We start from the raw sequence: 20,970 nt of genomic DNA, 5'->3' as shown, positions 1-20,970 counted from the left end.
ACTTCATCGGATGCATTCGGTGATGAAGTGAGCTGTAGCGCACGAAAGCTTATGCTCAAATAAATTTGTTAGTCTCTAAGGTGCCACAAATCCTCCTTTTCTCCTTATATTAGGTTTATTCTTGTGTAGATGGCTCTTCTGCCAAGGGCATGTAGACTCGGGTCTGACTTTATAAATTAAGGATATGTAAGATTATTCTTTCTAATACGTGCACACTTTGCTCCACATCAGTGTTCTGTGTCTAAGGGCTTGTCTACGCTACCCCCTGGATTGGCGGGCAGCGATCGATCCAGCGGGGGTCGATTTATTGCATCTAGTATAAATGGTCTAGTCTAGTACAGACGCGACAAATCGATCTCTGAGCACTCTCCCATCTCCGGTGCTCCACCAAAATGAGGAGCGCAAGCCCGGAGTAGACGGGAAAGCGTCATCTGTCGACTTACTGCAGTGAAGACACCACGGTAAGTAGATCTAAGTATGTCAACTTCAGCTATGCTATTCACAAAGCTGAAGTTGCGTACCTTAGATTGACTCTGCGCAGTAGTGTAGACAAGCCCTAAGGCACGACAGGGTGTTGAAGTTACTACCTTTCTGAGTTATAGGATGGAGCAAAGGTTATCAAAGGAAATTTCCATGAAAGAATTACCAATGAAGGAACTACCAAGAGGGAATTCCATGCTAGAATCCTGTTACACTGGCAGAGCACCATTCATGTCACATACAGGACAGATGAGAATTCTAAACTATTCAAGAAGGAATTTTCAGGCTCTCTTGTTTCTCCTCATCAGTGTAAGGTTTCATGAAGCATCTCTAGGCATTTTACAAAGGCCTGGTCTACACTACAGAGTAAGGTTGACTAGCTGCCTTGTGTCAACCTGGTTGTACGTGTGTCTACCCTTAAATTTGTCTCCCACCGATGTAAGTGCCCCGTTACAGCGATGCAGCAACACCTCCTCCCTGAATGGGGTTGAGCTGTGGTGGATGTACTGAGGTTGATGCAGCACAAATGCCGGCACCATGTCCTTATGTCCACCCTAACAATCCTCCAGCTCCTTATGTCCATCCTAACAGTCCTCCAGCTGCTGTCCCACAATGCCTGACGCTGACTGCTCTGGTCATAATTGTGAACTCCAGTGCCCAGGGATCACGGAGACTGCAAGGCCCTCCCTTCTCTTTAAAGCCCCACAAATTTTTGAAATACCTTTTCCTGATTGTCCAGTTCGGCAAGCACACTGAACAGCTCTCCATTGTTCTGTGCAACTGCCCAGCTGACGGTGCCGGCTCCATGCTCCAGTTGCACTCCAGCTTGGAGTGGACTGGAGACATTGGATCTCTGGGGCCTATGGGGAGAAGAGGCACAACTACAGACCAAAAGCACAAGCAACTGTCATTCTGCATCTGCCAATCTGGTAACTGAATCTTTCCTTGGGGCTGTAGAGGTGGCCAGCGTATGGCTTCATGAGCAAGGGGTAGGCTGGGTCCTCCACAATCATTATTGGCATTCCGATATCACCAATGGTAACCTGCCGATCAGGAGGAAAAGTCCCAGCTTGTAGCTTTTTGAACCCTCTTGTGTTCTTAAAGATGCGAGCGTCATGCATCTTCGCTGGCCAGTCAGCACTGATGTCGGTGATCCACCAATTCTTGCATCACCATAGAAAAGTCACCCTTTCTGTTGATGTACTGTGTGGCCAGGTGATCTGGTGCCAAAATAAGGTATATATATGCTGCCTATCTCTCCACTGCAGTTTGGGACCCCGTTGCTGCAAATCCATCCACTGTGTCCTGTACAGTGCCCAGAGTCACAGTCCTGCATTGTAGGACACCATTAATGGCCCTGCACACTTGCATGACAGCGGTCCCCACACTGAATTTCCAAAATGATTTCTCACTGACTGGTAGCAGTCCGGCGTTGCAAGTTTCCACACAGTGATCACTACGCTCTTCTCCACTGTAAGTGAAGCTCTCATTTGGGGGTCCCTGCACTAGAAGGCGGGGGTTTGCACTGCGCACAGATCCAGGAATATGGCCTTGCACATACGAAAGTTCTGCAGGCACTGCTCGTTGTCCCAAGCCTGCATAATGACGCAATCCCACCAGTCAGTGCTCATTTCTCTGGCCCAGAAGTGGCGCTACACCAGGGGTCCCCAAAGCGGTGCCCGTGGGTGCAATGGCACCCGCCGGGGCAGTTGCGTGCACCCGCAGGACACCGCGCTGCCGAAATGCCACCGAGACGCGTTGCCATTTTTCGGCAGGGGGCGGGGGTGTCAGGCGCCCTCCACAGTCTTCTGGGAATGGGAATATGCTATTCCCACAAAAAGGTTGGGGACCACTGCGCTACACCATTTGCAGCAGCTCTTTGAATACCAGAGTCCCTGTTAGGTATCCGTTGATAACCGTTCTCAATTAGAGGTAGGGGTGTGGGATTGTTTTGTTTTGTGTTTGGCTTAACTTTGGGATGTGATCTTATCTAAAGTGGCTAAAGAATGAATAGAGCACTGGGACTGTGAGCTACCCTTTGCTCTAGCTGGTGTTTTTTCAGTATCTTCATTCAGTAATGGTCAGTGTTTTCATAACTCCTGCTCGTATTAGAGGTGTGTCTTAGCCCTTCATTTATAACATAAAAGGTATATAATTAGGAAAGAGGTCAGTAATTTTATAATGGTTCTGCACGTGTCTTCATTACAGTCATTGAGATTTCCCTTAGATTAGTTCAAACTTTCGTTCTGTGCTGCAGTACACATGTGTCTGTCAACACAGCCATCATCTACCTCTGGATCATTCTGCACCTTTCCCTAAACATGGCATGCTACCCTACCAGCTGTAAAATAAATCCACTTTAAAACCCCATTACTCAAATGTATTTAAATAGCTTCTTAACTTGCTAGAAAATGTAAAGTACACTAGTACAAGAATATTTCTGGGAGTGTTTGCCTTGAAGGCTTTCACATATCTCTGCAAAAGGATAGGTGTATGTCTAAATAACATTCCAGTGAGTTTTCTGAAAGGTTACACTAGGGTCACTGGCATTTAACTACTTGTTTTGGGAGAGGTTTCACCAGAAAGTTAATTTATATTTAGCAGTTTTTTCGTTTTTTATTTGTTCACTTGACTACAATTGTTAGGCATAGATGTGATTTCTTATTTACTGTCAGTCTAGAACTTTTCAAATTGCATAATGACAAAACACAAGTGAATGTTCTTTCTCAATCCTTTTCTGATAAAATATCTACAGTGAGAGTTCATGCTTATCCATAAGAACCTCTCCTGATTTGTGCCAGCAAACATACTTTAACTCCATTTGACCAGAATATATGTTGGCTATGTATTGTTGAATATTTTTTTAATGAAATGACTAATTTACTTTATATGCTATACAGCTCAGTTTGGTGTATATATAAAGCAACGTTGAGTTAGTGCATTTGGCTGGGGGAAAATAGCTTGACCTATTTTGCTGCCTATGTAAAAAGATAGTGTAAACATAGCCACAGGATTCAACCTTGCTCTTGCTAAAGTCAATGGCAACACTCTGTTGACTTTGACAGGAGCAAGATTGGACCCTAAACCATTTAGCATTCCAAAGGAGAAAAACTGGATGACTTCTGCAAATATTTATTTTTAAAAAGTACACTGAAATACTTAACAAAATCAAATATCATTTGTAGAAATTTGTATAGTTGATGCAAGTTGTTATTGTACTACTTAAAAAATTTCCTCTAATTCCAGACCATTGGAGTAACACTTTTCTTAAAACTTCCCACCACTGTGCTGCCATTGGTGCGGATCCACTGATGGTTGTAATGAGTGAAACTCTGGTGTGGAATAGCCAACGATGTTTTAACCAACATGGGCTAAATAACATTAAGATACAAGTGGCTGGCCTTACACTGGTGCTACTTCTAGTGGAATGATAACTGTGGGGCAGTATTAAGGAAAATACTAATGCAGATAAGGCCTTTCTGACTATAAGACATAGTGATTATGGGATTAGGCTGTGGATGCATACCTTCAAACAACGAAAAATTCTCTTTTCATGCTGCCATGTAAGTGTGACATGCAGATATTGAGAACTGGACAAATTCTGGTCTTTAGCACTATAGTAATATTTAAAATAAAGCAATAAAAAGGAGAGTTTAAAAATTAAACACAGATCTTGTTTCAACAAATCTTGATAATTTAGAATTCTGGGGGTTGTTTTTGTTTGTTTTTTTTAAATTTCCCATTGTTTCTCTTACTGTAGTTTGCTGGAACTTTATCAGATGGTTTGGGAAAGACGATGGATAACCGACATCAAACTGAACGAGAGTACATTCGATACCATGGCGCAACCAGTGGAGAACATCTCATAGCTGGGATCCATGGACTTGCTCATGGTAATTTGTGCATCAATAGATTACGCTACTGTAATATCAGTTGCTTTATGTCTGTCACTGTGGTTCCAAAGTGGTAGGATTCAGAAAAACAATGCAGTTCAATTTAAACCACTCCACACTGGTTGGTTACATGTGGCTTAACGTAATGGAGCAATTGCTGGCTTTCCTTTTAATTTAATTGTGTTTTTCATTTTGGCAGAGGCACCTAGATTTGAGAATGACCTATTTAATTGTACTATTGGATATCAAAACTAAATTTAGGAAAGAGATCAGCCAAATTTTCTAATTTCTTCATAGGTTCATAAATATGCTTACAAACAATCTCTTTGTAAGTGACAAATAATAAGATAATATTCAGCCAGTGGTACAAATGAATGAATGAGTGTATCGCTCTTGCACTCAGTTCCCACAGATTCCAGTTTTCTTGCACAATCCGGCCCTTAGCTTGTCTGTGTTCAAAGTTGCACCTGTTTAACTTTCAACTGTCTTAAAAAACAGTTTATTTAAACTGGTGCAAAAGACAGTGTGGACAGTCTTAATTTGATTGAAGACAGGCTAATGTCAATTTAGCTTGAGTTGATTCTCTGCTGATTAAGCTAAATCGATATAAGCCAGGCTTAAATCATTTGAATATTCATACTGTATTTTATATCAGTTTCTTAAAATTTGTTTAAAATTGCACCATTAGTTAAACTGGTGCAATTTCAAATGCAGTCTGTATGATTATCAAAAAGTCTCGTACTTAAGAAATGTACAATTAGGGGAAATGTGTTTATTCAGTCTCCAGGATTAGTCTGAAATAGTATTCTAGGTAGTTGAAGCCCCATCACTTGAGATAGGTGATGGCCCAAAAATGGAAAAGGTTCATTTCTGTAAGTTCTTTCCATATCTAACTCTTGTAGTTCACTTAGTGCAGGGATAAAAAAATTTCTATTAAAAAGAAAGCAGTGAAGTTCTAAATGGATCACGTTAGACTTCCCTTTGAATGCAAAGCATTTTGGTTATTCCAGTTACAGAACATTAGTATGTTCTAAAATCAGGTATAAATTATGTTGCTAGCAACATGTGAAATCTGAAATATAGACTGTTTAATGAAGAGTCAGTTAGAAACATTCATTAGCTGATTAGCTTCTTTGACTTGAATCTTTTTGTTTGTTTTTGGTTTTTTAATGTTTTTGATTTTCATTTCTTCGACGAAGCAGTTGACTCTTAAATTCTATCTGTTGAACTGTAGTTTTCCCAAATACTCCACTGTATGGCAAAGTTACCCAAATGAAACAATTAAACATAGCATATGCTATATGCTTCTCGACTCCAGAACTTACGTACCAACAATACTGTTTGAACCTCCAACATCACAATGTTTACTGTCTTTTGGCTGTGATGTAAAATCTGTAGGGCAGTCAAAGAAGTCAGTGGAGCTATGTCAGTTGATACCAGCTGAGGATCTCCCTTTTAAGTTCCTAACCCCTTGTGGGCCAGGTTCTCATGGACATTAATGTTTTGCAAGAATGAGATGCCTGTCCCCAGTGTCCTGGTCAAAATTCCACTTTGGGTAATTACGCTTTGCCTGCTTAAATTTCTCTTTGTATTTCCAACTGAACACAGTATTTTTCATTTCCTGTCCTAAGCTGTTGTGTGATATTTTGTGTTCTGTTAAATCCTTGTCACACTGTTGGAGATGGCTTCACTTGAGCAGTAGACAAAATACTTTTGTGTATGTATAGCTTCAGGATAAAATGCCCTATACAAATATAAGACTATATTATTAGATTAATAAAAAACATCCATTCATAATCGGACTTTTCATGTGCTGCATTAAGTGGGTAGCATGCTTTCACTCGGTCAAGAACTTTCAAAAAAGTAAATCATTTAACATGGTCAGCTGTAATAACATCCTGTCGTTTTATTTTTAGTGGCAAAGCAGTTGGTCCACTTACAGGTTTTGTTGTCTTTGCTAGGTATCATTGGTGGATTAACAAGTGTCATAACCTCAACAGTAGAAGGTGTCAAAACTGAAGGAGGAGTCAGTGGTTTCATATCAGGCCTTGGGAAAGGGCTGGTTGGCACAGTAACCAAACCAATGGCCGGTGCCCTTGATTTTGCTTCTGAAACAGCGCAGGCAGTGAGAGACACTGCAAGTCTTAGTGGCCCCAGGTCAGTGAACACTTTACATTTCTTATCAATAAACTGTCTACAAAGCCATATTGCAAAACCTTCTGCAATTTTATCCTGGTTTTGTCTCCTAGCCCAAAGGCACTGTAATTTTGTAAAATTGACTGTGTATTATTAGTGTTGCCTCTAGTTTATTTAATTACCTCCTTTTTGAAATACTGCATTTGTAGACTCACTAATGTAGCCTTGTGTACTAGTAAAATTGGTACAAAAAAGCTACAGTGTAATATAGGAGATTCTCATTACTGAGAACATAAGAATGGCCATACTGGGTCAGACCAAAGGTCCATCTAGCCCAGTATCCTGTCTTCTGACAGTGGCCAATGCCAGGTGCCTCAGAGGGAATGAACAGAATAGGTAATCATCAAGTGATCCATCCCCTGTCGCCCATTCCCAGCATCTGGCAGACAGAAGCTAGCAACTCCATCCCTGCCCATCCTGGTTAATAGCCATTGATGGACCTATCCTCCATGAATTTATCTAGTTCTTTTTTGAACACTGTTATAGTCTTGGCCTTCACAACATCTTCTGGCAAGGAGTTCCACGGGTTGACGTGTGTTGTGTGAAAAAATACTTCCTTTTTTGTTTGTTAACCTACTGCCTATTAATTTCATTTGAAGTCCCCTAGCTCTTGTGTTATGAGAAGGCGTAAATAACATTCTTATTTACTTTCTGCACACCAGTCATGATTTTATAGACCTCTATCATATCCCCCTTAGTTGTCTCTTTTCCAAGCTGAAAAGTCCTAGTCTTATTAATCTCTCCTCATATGGAAGCCATTCCATACCCCTAATAATTTTTGTTGCCCTTTTCTAAACCTTTTCCAATTCGAATATATCTTTTTTGAGATGGGGCGACCACATCTGCGTGCAGTATTACTACATTATATTAGAATAAATCAGGAAAAAGAGAGTCTGAAGAGCTTAAATATAATAAAAAAGAAATTGCCATCTTGGTGTCCTGATGCAGAATGGAACTAAAAATGTTCTTCTTTAGGTTTCAATTAAGAATTCATAGGAAAACAGGTGTTTTAAAGAAGCTGAAGAGTTCTGAAGATAATGTAATAGTGACATCCCTTCTATTTTTCTTTTGCAAAATCAGTTTTTACTAAGAATATGTATGTGTGAGAGATTGTGCATGTGCACACATTACTCCTGGAGGAATTCCGTGTCAAAAAAATTAAAAATTCTGTGCACAATATTTTACAGTTCTGCAAAATTATGCATATTTTATTTATCAAAATAACACAATATAATCAAGCCAGTTTCAGTTATTTTGGTAATTTATTCCAAAATGTCTGTCAGAAAGTATGTCTGTCGCAATACGGATAGCAATAAAGATTCCCCCAGGAGTAAAGAGTTAAAGAAACCCGTACAACAACCCAGTTCCTGTTTCTCTGTTATGCTTTTACTGGGTGCCTCCGTCTAGGTGTGTCACATGTGCCAGCTGGGTACGTTTTGGGGGAAAACTCTGCCCCTGTGGTCTCAGACACCCGCCCTTCACCCCTGAGCCCAGTCATGGGGCATCCTTCCAGCCCAGACATCTGCAGCCCCTAACCCCAGAGCCCAGCTGCGGGGCAACCCCCAGCCCAGACACTCTAACCCCAGAGCCCAGCTGCATGTACCCCCCATTTACTTCTCTTTCCATATCAGGATCCTCCGTTCTCCCCATGTGCCAGCAGTTCTGTCTGCCCTTCCCCATGCCCTCCATTCCTCCCTTCCTCTCTAAGCCAGGGACTCAGTGTGCACCGATTCCCACCTCCCCCCAAACCAAGGGTTCTCTGTCCCCCCTCCTTTTTACCTTCCTGCCATAGCAAGGGCGCTGTTTGTGTGTCCACCGTTCCCGCCTCCACCGCTCCAGGATCACCTTTATTCCTTTGGCAGGGGCTCTGTATGCCTTCTGTTGGGGAGACACTATGCCTTTCTGTGTGTGTTCAGTGGCTTGCATGTTGCGGGCACTACCAGAAATCAATATTTAATTATATTAAACATGTTTAAGATAAATGTTTTACAAAACTGATGAAAATAATAATGGCAAAGTAAATGAGGAAAAGGGGAAAGAATAGGAGAGGTCCAGAGAGTTGGATCTAAGAGAATAAACATTTTATTTCCAGTGGTTAAGTAGCATTCAGTTCCTGTGTGTTGATGCTGTGCTGTGTTACTGTATGCCTTAGAACTCTGTCTGTTGTACAAGATCCTGCACAACAGGGGGTTTAAAAAATCCAGGTATATTTACTTTGTGATTTTCAGAATGGTTTTTTTTTTTTAGTCTTTCCATTTGGTTTTTCCATTTCCTCCATTTTATTATGCCACACTCAGAATCCTGATGTGTCTGCCACCACTATTTCAGTAAGGAACAATAAGCTTGATGAAGTGTGAGTGAGGTGCAGGAAACTCGTAAGAATTCAAACCTAGACATACTTTGTTGTGGAAGTAGGAAGTGTTCCAAATGCACCAGGCTTTTTAACTGCCGATGAATGTAATAAATATAAAAAGAATTAATGTTAAGACTCATAAGATTCAGTTAGCCCATCTTTTGTCGGTAATGATGAATTTTTGTATAATAGGGCCCCACACTTTACCTGCATCAAATGTAACAGTAAATTTGAGCCACGACTAAATGAGCATGTTGGGGGCTGGGAAGGGAATGGGAGGAGCTAGCATATAGTTTTATGCACTTGGGACTTAGTTTCATGTGTAGAATTGAAATGCCAGGGACCATAGTTTGGATAAGTAAAGAGGGATTTAAAGAAAAAACCCATCTAGAGTATGATTAGAAATGTTCTATCTCAGACGGGGAGGTTGGGGACACATTCAAGCAAAATAACTGATGTGTTAACCTAAGCAGTCTCAGAGTGCATTTTAAGAAAACATGGCTATACTCTTTTTTTTTTTAAATAAATTATTATGAAGGTTGCACTGTTTTATGAAAATAAGTATATCATGATGTGCATGCATGCATACAATGTGTGCATTAAATTGAAATACATATCTGCATTCATGAATTTCAAATAGTGATGAGGTTGCGTGACAGATGAGAAAATAGACTGCAGGCAAAAGCTAGCTTTATCCACCTGCCATGTGCCTGTGTAGCACAGTGCCCTCCTGCTGATGGCTGTTGACTGAGTACAGATTAGGAAATTTCTATGAGTCGAACCAGAGCTGAGCTTCCACCGAGTTTGGAATAACTTTTGTTTGTCATGGACCTACAGCAGCATGAGGTGAAGTTCATCTTCATGCAATTTGCAATCCTTGGCAAATGAAAAAAATCCTAGTTTAGTTGCATAGTAAATGAATATCAGAAACCATATAAGGCATCTAAATATAATGAGTGCAGGACAAAAATGTGTCCAGTACACAGAAATCTTGTATTGTTGCAACAGTCCTGTGACTATCCACTGACCCATAAACCTTTCTTAAAGAAAAAAATATTTCTAGTAATTAATTTAGGAAGCCTCTTTACACAGGTGTGACTGTATTTGTTTTTCACAAAAAGATTTTAATCACAGATGTATAGACCTTATACATTAAAATACACTCAACTACACTTATGTTGCAAAAGTTCATAAAAGAACCCCCCACCCACTTTTCTTTCTGATTCTCATATATAATCAAGCAACTAAATTGTTCATTGGAGGACAGGGAGAAGAACAACAAAGGATTTGGACTTGTTTTGACTGTTGTGTACCAATAGCCCCCTGTTGCATTTGTTAACTGTTCAGCTATGTGTGGTTTGGAATCAAAATAAAATGCTGTTCCAAGCTGAATCTGCTGGCTCAGATTGCACTTTCTGCTCTACGTGTGCTGGGCCATGACTGTTCCGAGTTAAGAAGTATACAGAAATAAAAATGCTCAAGCTGATCTGATTAGTGTTGTTTAACCTTGCAAAGTATGAATTAAAGTAAGTTTACTGTCATGGATGGACTCAGTCTGTGGCTGACACTATTCCAGTGCTGAGATCCCATTCTGATCTCAGATGCAGGGGGGGCACACATGGCCAGATACCTAGAAAAATCTTCTGTAGAATCTCAATAGCTGATTTTAAGTATATAAGGTGAATTGCTGCTATGAGTAAAAGAGCATTTTTTAGAACTTCCATCTGTTGTCATTTTTGTGATGTAGGAGTGGGGAGTTATGTCTTCAGTATGCTATTAGTGTAATAGGAAATTTTCTGTCAAGTATGTCTGACAGTAAATGAGGTTGTAGTTGGTACAAGCTGTGCGTGATCAGGAATCAAGCATTCTAGTTTTTGTGGTACCTAAAAGTTGGAACTGTTTGTTATTCTTCAAGTGATTGCTTATATCAATTCCAATTAGGTGATGGAATTAATGTGGCTTGGGTATCTTAACTGTGAGCTTACACATGAATGGGTTAACCTTAATCTTAAATTTCCTGCCTTTTAATGGTTGTGCACAGGAGTGGGGCTACACCTTGGGTAAGTGCGTGCATCTGACAAACCTTTGAGGTCCCTCCCTTAACCTTCCAAGCCTTATGGGCCTCCTGCATTCTCCACTCCCTATAAGCTGTAAGAGGAGTTAGTGGGCAGCTCTTCTGCAAGCCACTGGGTACTTTTCAGTGGCCTGCCCTCTTCCTGTTTATCTTAATAGGCTTATCAGTCCGCAACAAACCAAAATAAGCTGTTCAGGAAGTACCACGCTCAGGAAGGCACGTGTGGCCTATGGTTGCCAGCCCTCCTGGTTTTGCCAAGAGTCTCCCTGAATCAGTCCCTGTCTCCCGGAGGCTACTGAAGCCAAACGGGGGGATTTTAGGTGCTAAAAGTCCGGCAGCACAGTGGGGCTAAGGCAGACTTCCTGCCTGCCCTGGCCCTGCGCCACTCCTGGAATCGGCTGGTATGTCCCTGGTGCCCCTGGGAGGGAGAGGGGTCTCTGCGCTATGCCCGTGCCCCAAGCACTGACTCCGTAGCTCCCGTTGGCTGAGAACTGCGGCCAATGGGACCTATCGGGGCGGTGCTGTGCACAGAGCCCTCTGACACACCCTCCCCCACCCCCCTCAGGGGCCGCAGGGATGTGCTGGCTGCTTCTGGGAGTGGCGTGTGGAGGGGGCAGCACACCAAGTCCCCTGGCCCTGCTTACTTCGGGTGGCTCCCAGTCGGTGGCACAGCAGGGCTAAAGCAGGCTCTGTTCCCGCAGCTCCCATTGGCCGCAGTTCCTGGGCAATGGGAGCTGCAAAGTCGGTGCTCAGGCAGCGCGTAGAGACCCCAGCACTGGGATGTGCCGGCCACTTCCAGGAGCAGCACAGAGCCAGGGCAGGCAGGGAGCCTGACTTACCCCACTGTGCCACCGACCGGGAGCCGCCTGAGGAAAGTGCCGCCCGGCCGGAGCCCACACCCCAACCCCAGGCCTGAGCCCCCTCCTGCACCCAAACTCCCTCTCAGAGCCCTCGCCCCCTCCCGAACCCCAAACCCCCGCCCCAGGGTCAGCCTGGAGCCCCCTTTCACACTCCAAACCCCTCGTCCCCAGCCCAGAGCCCACACCCCCTCCTGCACCCTAAACCCCTGCCACAGCTCGGTGAAAGTGAGTGAGGGTGGGGGAGGGCAAGCGACAGAGGGAGGGGAAGCAGCCTCTGAAGAGGGCAGGGCAAGGGTGTTTGCCTTTGTGTGATTAGACATTGGCAACCCTAGTACGGCCCCCAGCTAGATTCCTAAGTCATGTTGAGGATTGGAGAAGGAGGGAGCTGAAGAGCCTTCTACATTCCATATGGGGTCTGCTATGTCTCATAAGCTGCCAGCAGGAAATGGGCAAATGCCCCTCACCATCTCTCTCTTCCCCCAAGCAGACTTGCTAAGTGTCTGCTGTAGTAGTAGAGATCTTTTGCTGCTGGCCTTCCATGGTTCACAGAGGTGTGAGGACTTCTGCTCCTCCCCAGTGTCTATGTAGCAGACCTGGATGAAACGTGTCACCTCTCCCCCCTCAGTTCACAACACTAAATTAGCTTGTCCAAAAAATAAAAGCTGACTTATGCTTTAAAATGCTAAATGTATGTAAAAGTATACTCTTTTTTTATTCTGTGCTCTAGAAAGTACAGTAAATGATGATTTATCTCTCTCCTTCTCATCAACATTATTATTATTGGCTATAAAAATTCATTAAAATTATTTTTGAACTCTTTGTACCTCCCTTCTTTGGGTGTCATTCATGAATGCTTTGTCCAACTGAACTCCAGTTTGGCAGAAAAATCTAACTAAGCTACAAACTTAGCCCCCCAGTTTCAAGGTGGATATCCCTTTATTTGCAGATTTAAGAGAGGGAACCAAAATAAAACTTCTTAGAATGGAAATTCAGTCACCTCCTACACAAAGTGTGTACTAGATGGCTGGTTTTATGATTGCTGCTTATGGTCACAAAATATTTTGAAAAGCAACTGAAACATCACTGCCGCCCTCTTAAGTATAGCTAAGCCTCCACCACAGCACAGAAAATTGTATTCCAAGTGATGTCTTTTTTTCCTTCTGTTTGGCTGAACTCTAAATAATCCCTAATTCTCAGAAGCCTAAAACAGTACATTGCTCATTATAGTGCAGCTTATGTAAGGCTCTTACCAGTTCCTGAGAAATTATAAAAAAAAATATTTTCTGTAAATAAAGTTGTGAAAGTGCAGGCTTCGTTTTCTATTAGACTGTCTGATGGGAAAAAAATACCCATTTCTTGGTCATGGTAGTTTAATATCGTTGCTGGAAATGAGACATACTTTTTCCCTTCACCATTTGGCTCTAAATTACCATGACTGGTTTAATGGAAACTGCTAGATATCAGTTAGTATGGTATTGCTATTAGTATAGCAATGCTAGCTAACCTGGAGGGAGACAAGTGTAATGAATGAATCAACTTTAAGAAGTATAGTTTTGAACAACATATTTATTGGCCTGCATGGTCACAGAACCTCATTTGTGAGAAGTATCACTTTTAAGGCTGGAATTTCCTGTAGTGATCTTAATGTTATCCCAACATACCTCTAAGTCAATTGGGTGTTGGGAGTGAGTTGAGTGGGTCAGGCATTACATTTCCTCTTCTCTTAAAAGTGACACGTGCTACATCGCAATAAATTACTAAAAGTTCCCTTACAAAAGATCTGTGCAAAATGAGAACTGTAAAGTTAAGTGTTAAATCTGCCAAATATTTAAGGATGGGAGGACATTCCATTTCCGAACCCCTAAAGCAGCAATACTCAGACTGAGGCTCACAAGCCGCAAGTGGCTCTTTAACGTGTGTCCTGCGGCTCTTTGCAGCACACAATATTAAAACACTGTGTGATTTAATTATTAACCAGTCAGGATGCTTTTACTATGTTATCACCAATTGTAGTTGATAAAATAATATACTTGGTCAGTCATTTTTGCTGTGAGAATTATATAGTAAATGAAACAATTCATACTAGTGTGGCTCTTTTGGGTAATTCTGATTGCTAATTTGACTCCTGAATCACTGAGCTCTGAGTATCACTGCCCTAAAATAATGCTGTCTTTTTCTGTTCCTCTCTGGCACCATAGCAAGCATATAAAATCCAATAGCTAGAAGTTGAAGCTAAAATATTCAAACTGGAAATAAGGTGCACATTTTCTATAGAGTGGGTAATGAACCATTGGAACAGTTTACCACTGGATGTGGTAGACTCATCACTCAAAGTCTTTAATCAAGATTGCATGCCTCTCTAAAACACACACTCTAGTTTCAGCACAAGTTATTGAGTTCCAAGCAGAAATTACTGGATGAACTTCTATGGTCGTGTTATGCAGGTGGTCAGACTAACTGATCATAATGGGAAAGGAGGACTTGTGGCACCTTAGAGACTAACCAATTTATTAGAGCATAAGCTTTCGTGAGCTACAGCTCACTTCTTCAGATGCATATCGTGGAAACTGCAGCAGGCTTTATATATACACAGAGAATATGAAACAATACCTATTCCCACCCCACTGTCCTGCTGGTAATAGCTTATCTAAAGTGATTTCCAGCACAAATCCAGGTTTTCTCACCCTCCACCCCCCCACACAAATTCACTCTCCTGCTGGTGATAGCCCATCCAAAGTGATAAGCCTGCTGCAGTTTCCACGATATGCATCTGAAGAAGTGAGCTGTAGCTCACGAAAGCTTATGCTCTAATAAATTGGTTAGTCTCTAAGGTGCCACAAGTCCTCCTTTTCTTTTTGCGAATACAGACTAACACGGCTGTTACTCTGAAAACTGATCATAATGGGTCTCTTCTGCCTTTAAAATCCATTAATCTATGTTGTGACACACCCAGCTAGCACAAACTGTGGTGAGAGCATGAAGCCAAACCATGGAGGCTAGGATAAGTGGTGGTTTTTATAGCATATGGTGCCAGTTTAAAAATGTACTTTTAGCAGGTTGTATTTAAAAAGCCTGACCTCCTGATGAACTTCTTCAGAAGAAAGAAACGCTATAATTGCATAAGCTGTCTGAACTTCTGAAGCATAAACTCATTTAATTTGTGAAGAAAAACAAACTTAATTATTGTTTTGCTGGAGATAAACTTAACATTAATTCTGTTCTTTATGAAACAAGAAAGGACAGCTGGCTTAATTTTTTAAAATGTCAGAGCACTGGGAAGATATTAAAAGAAAATCTATCTTGACAGTACAGCATACATTTAATTTATTAGCAACTAATGTGTATGATTTGATATTTTATTTTGAGTGGGTTTTATATTTTCTTCTAAGTACTGCAGTGTCACATACAGCGGTTCTGATTATTTCCACATTTGTGTTGTATACTGCCAAAAAACTCGATCCAAAACAAGAAAACTATCCTGTAATTGAATAGATATATTCAGAAAGCTATCTTCTAAAAATCTGCTTTAGTGCTTGCTACAGTACTTTTGTTAGTTAAGAAAACATGCATTAAAACTTTTTCCTGTAATTCACAGGGTAGTAAAAGGAATTTTCTGATATTTAGTAATCTTGGATACATGCCTGTGGCCTTTTGGAGATCTTCATTTGAAATCCCTTTTTCTACCACAACCACATGCAATACAGGAAATGGCCATTATGGCTTTTGCTCAGACTTCTGCCAAAGCAGCTTAACTCTGACCAGAGACTTTTCCTTAGTTATTGAACTGTTGTTTTTTTAATATCAGCAACGTGAGACTGAAAATAAAGAATTCACTTTCTGAAATGTCAGTAGAAGCAAAGGACTACTTCATGGGGTTACCCAGTTCTAACAGGACTGTTGTTGGACTGTGTTAAGTTGGGAGCACTTTAGTTATGGCTAGCCTTAATGTGTAGTAGAAAATTCTCTTATGGATATGTATTGGGTTCTATCCCAGAAGAGAGGCAAGTAATTAAAATTCTCCATTTTGTCATTTTAATGCCAGTGCTCTGTAGCTGTGCAGTAAGATCTTGGTTCTTAGACAATGTCAGTGAGTGACCCAATGGCCTTTAAAATGGAAAAAAAAATTATATGTCTTTGCCTTCTCCGCTACCCCTTTTTGTGTCAGCCAGTAGGACTGTAACGTTCAAACTGTCGATAAAGAGGCATAGGTGGAGAAGAGGGAGTAGTTATCTCTGATGTGTCCATCTCATTGTTCAGCTCTGCAGTTCTTCATCATGCAACAGCAGCAGAATTAAAAGAGCGCATGGGAGTAGAAATAGAAGGAAAGAGGAAGAGTGTGCACATAATACCACATAGCGTATAAAGCCCGTGGGAAGGGGAGCAATGGCGTATTGTCACCTCGGCCGACAAATTTGCAGGGGTGGCAAATTTATAATAGCAGCATTTTTGTAACCGCGGCATTTTTTGCACAAGCCCCACTGTCTGTCGGAGGCCTGTGTCGTCATTTGTTCATATTGTAACTGTGCACCAAACCGAACCATCAGTGACGCCGCGATTCTACCAATCAGCGCGTGTATTGAAACCACCAAGGACGGCGCGACGCCATTTAGTAAACATACTCGCGACAATTCTAAACGTTAATATGGTGATCGGAAGGAAGAAATTAAGCGGTTCTCAGTTTAAAAAGAAATGCCATACAAAAGAAAGAAAGGGAAAATGAAACGACAGCAAAAATGTGCAAAATAGACTCCTTTGTTGTATCAGTTAGTGCTGTTCACAAGTTCATATGGGGGCAGCAATTATTTCAGGGCCTAGGGGTGGCAAAATCATTAATCTGCTACAGAAGGGGAGAGCTCATTTAAGATTCTGTCAGGAGTGTCCCTACGTGCCCCTTGTTTTAATCTAAAGTTGTCATGCTTGTTTATGAGTTAATAATTAATGTTCAGAGAGAGTACTCCCTTACTAGGGCACTTGTCCCTGAAACAAGTCATTTTGTTTGGCATTCTGCCTGTGTCCTGACTGAGCAGGAGATAAACTTGTTTACCTATATACCTATCTAACTTGCTCCCTCTTAATGATTTCTTTTATGTTGACCCTTATGCCTGGAAATCCTTCCCTAACCTGGGGCCTGATTCAAAGCCCATTGAAATCAACAAGAGTTTTTCCATTGATTTCAGTGGGCTTCGGCTCAGGTCCCTTTATGAGATCTTATCCATCATCTGCTCTTTTAAACCCCACCCAAAAATTCACCTAGAAACTAGAGGTGAAACCGATTTATGAGCTAATACCCAGTCTCTTGTGCCAATGAGGAATTGTTGCTTACAGTATATTCTTGACTACTTCAGCAGTGTGCTTTGTAAATGACTCAGGCAATGGGATTTCTTTCCTTTGCGTTCCCTTGAGGTTAATAACCTTTGTTATGATATATTTTCTCATAATCAATCTAACTAGAGAGGGACACACGTCATAGCTTCTGTAGGCCAAGCACATGGCACACACCAGGGCTCTGGACATTCCATCCTGCACAAGCCCTGATCTGTGCCACCCTCCCATCTCACTATATTTTAGGGACTCTGTACATCTTCCCCCAATCTCCCACCTGCCAGGGATTCTGTGTGCCCACCAGTCACACTCCCCTCATGGCAAGAGCTCTGTGTGCACTCCTACCACCATACCAGATGCCTCCAGTCTCTCACCTCCCTGGGTTCTGCACCCACCCCAATCCTCCTCCTTCCCCCCCCCCGCTTCACAATCTTCCATTCTTCCCCCATGTGGCTGGGAGGCTCTGTGTGCACCATCATTCCCCTCTTCCCCTGTGCCAAAGGCATCATGGATCCTCCTCCCAATATCAGGATCTGCCATTCTCCCTCCACACCCCCGATGTTAGGGGCTCTGTGCATGCCTCCAATGTCTCTTCTTCACATGCCTCCATATTCCTCCTTCCCCTCCCCACCATAATGTATGTGGGGAGTGAGTCATTCAGGGTATTAACATGTTAAACTCTGTTGGGAGGATGGTCAGGGATATTGTTATGCTGGAATGCATTAATGCAGTGGTCCCCAAACTGTGGGGCACGCCCCCTAGGGGAGCACAGAGGAGTATTCGATGGGGCACAGTGGGGCCTGGGCCTGGGCCGGCCTCCTTCCCCTCCCCTGGGGGAAAGAAGGGAGCACCATCCAGCCCCGCTCTACCCCCAGCCGCAGTTGTGGCCTCAGCTTCCAGCTCCACTCCTGGCCGTAGCACTGACCACAGCCTTGCTCCCAGTCCTGACCATGGCCCCGCTCCCAGCCCCGGCTGCCGATCGTGGCTCAGGGGTGCGTGATCAAAAAAAGTTTGGGGACCACTGCATTAATGGGTACCATAACTAAATTGTTTTATCTGCAGACATTTGCAGAAGTGCTTGAAGCTGTGTCACCCATCTTTTCCCCATTAGGTTTTCAGGTTTCCCCCCAAAATCGGTATGGTTCTCGTCTTCGATGCCTAGGACACTCGTTGAAATTTTGGAATTGATCAGAGACCTCATTTAAAAGTTAATGTGTTAGAGACAGACAGACAAACACAGAAATGTCATCAAGTTGAGCGTAGGGCCTTTGCACGCTCAGCCAACTTTTCCCTTGTGCAAGTTTGTTCCCGTTACTTCTTGTGAAACCCTGTTGGGCTGCTCAAAACAATTGCTGTTCCTCATTGATGTTCATGTCTCCCCTGCCTTCAGTCAGCGTTAGGCCAGATTTTGCAGGTTTAAACTCCTCTCCTGCAGTCAGCTATCCAAACTCCCTCATCATTTTTATTGCTTATCTTTGAATTTCCTCTAGTATAACCTCTCCGTGAATTGTAAGTAGCATCTCATCAGCACTGTGTGAAAACGGACCATCATCTCCCTGTTCTGTGACATCATGCATTGCCTGTGCAAGGAATCCAAAATTGTATAGTCTGGTTTTGCTACCATATTTCATTGCAAACTCGTATCCAATTTTCTGTTCACTCTTATCCCGAGGGTTGAGGTGGGAGATTGGCTTGACTGCTTTACAAATGTCTCCTCATCAATAAATATCTGTGTTGTGGGTTATTTTTCCCTAGATATATTGGGTTGCAGTTTTCCAGGTTGAATCTCATTTCATTTCCTGCCATATTTCTAACCTCTTTAGGTTCCTTAGTGTTTCCTCCCCTCACTGGTGTTTTAAACACCTCATAGTTTAATGTCATCTACAAATGTACTTTCTATGCCTTTTTTACCAGAGCCTTAAAATGAAGTTAAGTAAGCCTGGGTTCAGTTGCACACCCTGAAGCACCTCACTAGACATTTCTCCCTGGTTAACTAGATATATTTCTGTATATCATTGCCATTTGTTCAAGCTAGATTTTAATCTATGTGACAAGGTTGATATCCAGGACACCTATATTATCCAGCCCAAATTTGGAAGATCCTGCTAAATTCCAGGGAATCGTCTACTCTTGGTGTTACACAAGTGGTGGTGTGGAAAAACTCCAATTACATCCCCTTCGTCTTCGGTTCAGAACACTTTGATATCAGATTCTGGGATATCCTCCCTAAAAGAGCATCACTTAGCCATTTCAGTTAATCATCTAGAAACAGACCGCAGGAGTGTTTAATCACCCTATAGTGAAACACCTTCTGAAAGGACTGGTGAGTTTATTCCCTGTGCCGAGGAACCCAGCATCATCCCCTTGAGATGTAAATTTAGTCCTCAGAGGCTTCTGAAACCCTTTTAGAGCCCATGGAAGACTGGTTTCTGTTCGGTTTATGCATTAAAACAGTTTTCTTTATTGCTATGAGTTTGATTCTTATGGCTGGTCATCCTTTTACAGTTTACCATAAGGATAAAGTGGTCCTACACCCTCACTCAAAATTACTTCCCAAATAATGACTAATTACCATATAATCAGATCAGATAATAAACTGCCAGTATTCTTTCCTAGACCACACTTCCATCATGGGGGATATAAGTTGCATAAATCAGATATTGAGAAGGCATTAATTTCTACCTAAGTAGGTTAAAATATACAGAAAATCACCCTAACATTTCATTGCCTATAGGGATAACCACAAGGGAAAGAGTATCACTACCCAACATCTGCGCAAGTTGATCAGGCTCTGTATTGAAGTGTAGTAAGTTAGTAAATATTCCTATAGCAGTTGGACTTGGGGCTTATTCCATAAGGGCTGATATGACTTCTGTGGTATGCCTTAGACATATATCTCTATAGCTGAAATTTGTTGAGTTGCATCTTGAAGCTCAATACGTACTTTGACTAAGCAATCTTTAGACTTAGCTTCAAAATCTGATGCAAAGTCTGTAACACTCCCTGCCAATAGTGGGAAAGTGCAGAAACCACTCAAGAAATGAAGATTACTTACCAATAGCTGGAGTTCTTTGAGATGATTCTCTGCACATTCCTACTACCCACCCACCTTCCTTGCTAGCTCAGAGAACTGTTGTCCAGCAAATTTCTGAGGCTTTGGTGGGAAGGACTGAGGTGGTTGACACATCTCACATTCCATGCCCGGCTCTATGCCAGCTCTAACACAGCAACTGGAAGAGAGGCATATTACACTAAGTTCTACTTTTTTCACGCCAGCAGTGACAGGCTGGACATCGCACAGTTTTTTCTTTTTTCAGACAAACAGCTGTGGTGTGATTACTCAAAAGCTCAATCTGTGTCAGTCCTTACAATAAAACAGCATTTGCTATGCCTGGTTGCAGAGAAAAAGCTTGACAAATGTAGTTTCTCTGATGTGTCTTTCTTCTGTAGAATACAATAGACAGTAAAAAGATGATGAAGCTTGTAAAAATGCCAGTTGCTTCTGTTTTATTTTATTGTGATGTCTGAAATTATGCAGCCCCATGTATAGATCCACTTCATGTCTAGAGAAGAAAAATGCAATTTTTAAAAAATGTATCATTCATACTGATATTGTCCCGTTCGCTGCTTGGATGCTAAACAAAGCCTAACTGATTCAGAGATGTACTAAAACCTATATAAGGTATCCATCCCCTTTGAAGGTGTGAATAAAGAGGGTCATAAATTTGGACCACCCAGGAATTAGCAAAATCTAGACCACCCCATCTTTTTACGCATTTCTCTCATGCTGCC

General features: G+C 42.0%; 1 protein-coding gene across 6 annotated transcripts in view; it reads left to right on the top strand.

The window, feature by feature from the left end:
* VPS13D (vacuolar protein sorting 13 homolog D) overlaps nt 1–20,970 on the top strand; it is a 197,534-nt gene that overhangs the window by 144,018 nt on the left and 32,546 nt on the right. For all 6 annotated transcript variants that reach the window (XR_012155549.1, XR_012155551.1, XR_012155552.1 and 3 more), the window contains exons 66-67: nt 4,241–4,373; nt 6,335–6,530. Coding sequence is in view for 2 of the 6 variants with exons in the window: in XM_073316658.1 (XP_073172759.1) it covers nt 4,241–4,373; nt 6,335–6,530 (329 nt within the window). In the remaining 4 variants the exon portion in view is untranslated. The remainder of the gene's footprint in view (nt 1–4,240; nt 4,374–6,334; nt 6,531–20,970) is intronic.

Source organism: Lepidochelys kempii, chromosome 18, assembly GCF_965140265.1.
Source record: "Lepidochelys kempii isolate rLepKem1 chromosome 18, rLepKem1.hap2, whole genome shotgun sequence".
NCBI lineage: Eukaryota > Metazoa > Chordata > Testudines > Cheloniidae > Lepidochelys > Lepidochelys kempii.
This window is presented reverse-complemented; position numbering and strand designations above follow the sequence as displayed.